Here is a 1,970-nt window from a genome sequence, read left to right as displayed (position 1 = left end):
CGATTTGTGAATCAAGAATCTGTCTCTGTATCCCTGAAAATAATCTCCCTATTGCTTACATGGTGCTGGTTTGGTATTTGCAGATTTTTGGCTTGATGGTAAACTGGTGGTTAACTATGCTTTTTCAATGGCATGGGGATGAGAATACTAAAGCCTCGTAAAGCACATTCTTTCTGCTGTTACATAACTGATGATGAGAGAAGCAGATATGAGCATTACCAACAAAGTCTTGAGTTGTTTCACGGTGGCGATAGATCCTCGCTTTGTTGGGAAGATGACTTTCAGATGGAAGCTTCTGTACATAATCTAGCGTCGAAATTGATATTACTACATGTACATAATGACCATATCAACAAAAAAAGGATTTCAATCTCATTGTGTATTTTATGTTGGGCTCGTGTTGAGAGATTCAAAATTAGGAAACAGAGAGCGTTATTTTTCTTCTTCCTCACCAAAACCTATAAAAAGGAAAATTACTTCATTGATTTAGTTAGAGTAGGAAAAATATAAACTGGGAAATGTTTGTGGATAATTCCCAATTTATAGTTTACTTTTTGAGTGTGACATTTATTTAGTTATGAGTATCATCATACAATGAACTTCCATTTAGTCTTACACAGATGTGATGAGATGATGTTGTAACATTAGCAAATATCAATATAACCTTTTCTTAGAATGACAAGAATTTGACTTTTGGCAAAATAGTGATTTGGAAATTGAACGGATTGTGCACATCGGGTAAGTGATTGGGTTTACATTATTATTGGATTAGATATCGAGCCCGGCTATATTATGGGATTTGGGCCCATTAAGATGCTTATATCATGGGATTTTGGCCCAATAATATGCTTAAAGGGAAGCCTTCTTATGCGATGCCGTTTTGTCCACAACTCTACTTCTCTTGTCCGCCAAGACGGGAAGTCTGAGGAAAAGCATAAGAAGAGAAGAACCCAGGAAGAAGCAAACACATTGAAAACGAAGCAAAGATTCAGAAACTTAAAATGAGCTTGTAGAATAGATATGGAGGGTTCATCATCGTCTTCTTCGTCGCCTTCACTGATGTCCAAAGCGGATGGCGAGTTGGAGGAAATGCTCGATCGGATGGCGAGTTGGCGAGTCCAAATCGGATGGCGAGTTGGCGAATCCAAATCGGATGGCGAGTCGCCTTCACTGATGTACAAATCGGATGCTCGATCGGATCGACTCCAAGCTCGAAGCCCCAGTCTCGAAGCTCCCTCCCCTTACCATATCATCTCTCTCCTCCCAATCTCCCGCTGTTCGCAACAAGGCAATTTGCTCTTCTACTGAATTTAGTGTTTGATGATTTAAAATCAAAATCTTACGAGCAGGGATATATGTTAGATGAATCCTACTTTTTAAAGTTATAGAAATTATGGTGGATGTTTATAGGAATTCGTGATATCCAGTCTCAATGTTTGTTGATGTACCTTTTTTTTTTTTTGGCACAGGTTCTTGAGATATTGAGTCATGTAAACAAGAGAGTGAAGCACCAGCATGAAATTGGTTTGCCGTTGTTGGACTTATGGAAATTGTACACCGACCCTGCTGCTTCTCCTATGGTTAGGAATTTTGTATCGTGTATGTTGAGATGGCTTTTGAACGAGCTCCTGCTAAGGTTCGGTCATCTTGTTATTTGATCATCACGTTGTTGGAATTTGCATATGCTTGTAAATAGTGTAAATATTGCTAACCAAATTAGAGGACTGGTTCTTGTTCACTGTTATAGGAAAGAGAGGATATTGCACCTAAGACACTGGAGAATGTTTCGAAGCTTCCTCAGCAGCACCAGGAGATTGTTTTGAGATTTGTCATTAAGGTGGTCTCTCAGTCCTTCCTTTAGTGTGAAATTGGATACCTATTTTATCTCCACTTGTACGTCCTTTTTTCCTTTTTCTAAATCGTTATGCATTACTTAGATGACTAAGCCAATATGTTTTTTTTTTTTTTTT

At 38.4% G+C, this 1,970-nt stretch overlaps 1 protein-coding gene across 2 annotated transcripts; it reads left to right on the top strand.

Moving 5' to 3' along the window:
- Positions 1–910: 910 nt before the first annotated feature.
- LOC18010931 (proteasome-associated protein ECM29 homolog) lies at positions 911–1,872 on the top strand. 2 transcript variants are annotated; one of them, XM_024150364.1, is made up of 3 exons: positions 911–1,288; positions 1,470–1,636; positions 1,748–1,872. In XM_024150364.1, the coding sequence occupies exons 1-3, from the start codon at positions 1,187–1,189 to the stop codon at positions 1,821–1,823; spliced, it is 345 nt and encodes a 114-aa protein (XP_024006132.1). In that variant the 5' UTR covers positions 911–1,186; the 3' UTR covers positions 1,824–1,872. The 2 variants fall into 2 exon arrangements, with proteins under 2 accessions (XP_024006132.1, XP_024006131.1); XM_024150363.1 differs by having other exon boundaries at positions 1,721–1,872.
- The last annotated feature ends 98 nt before the right edge of the window (positions 1,873–1,970 follow it).

The sequence above is a fragment of the Eutrema salsugineum genome, unplaced genomic scaffold, assembly GCF_000478725.1.
Source record: "Eutrema salsugineum unplaced genomic scaffold, Eutsalg1_0 scaffold_7, whole genome shotgun sequence".
NCBI lineage: Eukaryota > Viridiplantae > Streptophyta > Magnoliopsida > Brassicales > Brassicaceae > Eutrema > Eutrema salsugineum.
Note: the sequence above shows the minus strand (reverse complement) of the source record. Positions and strands in the feature narration are given on the sequence as shown.

Coding starts and splice junctions, on each gene's coding strand:
- LOC18010931 (XM_024150363.1), top strand. CDS start 1,187: ATGCTCGATCGGATCGACTCCAAGCTCGAAGCCCCAGTCTCGAAGCTC. Junction 1,289..1,469: donor CTCCCGCTGTTCGCAACAAG/GCAATTTGCTCT, acceptor TTTTTGGCACAG/GTTCTTGAGATATTGAGTCA. Junction 1,637..1,720: donor TTGAACGAGCTCCTGCTAAG/GTTCGGTCATCT, acceptor TAACCAAATTAG/AGGACTGGTTCTTGTTCACT.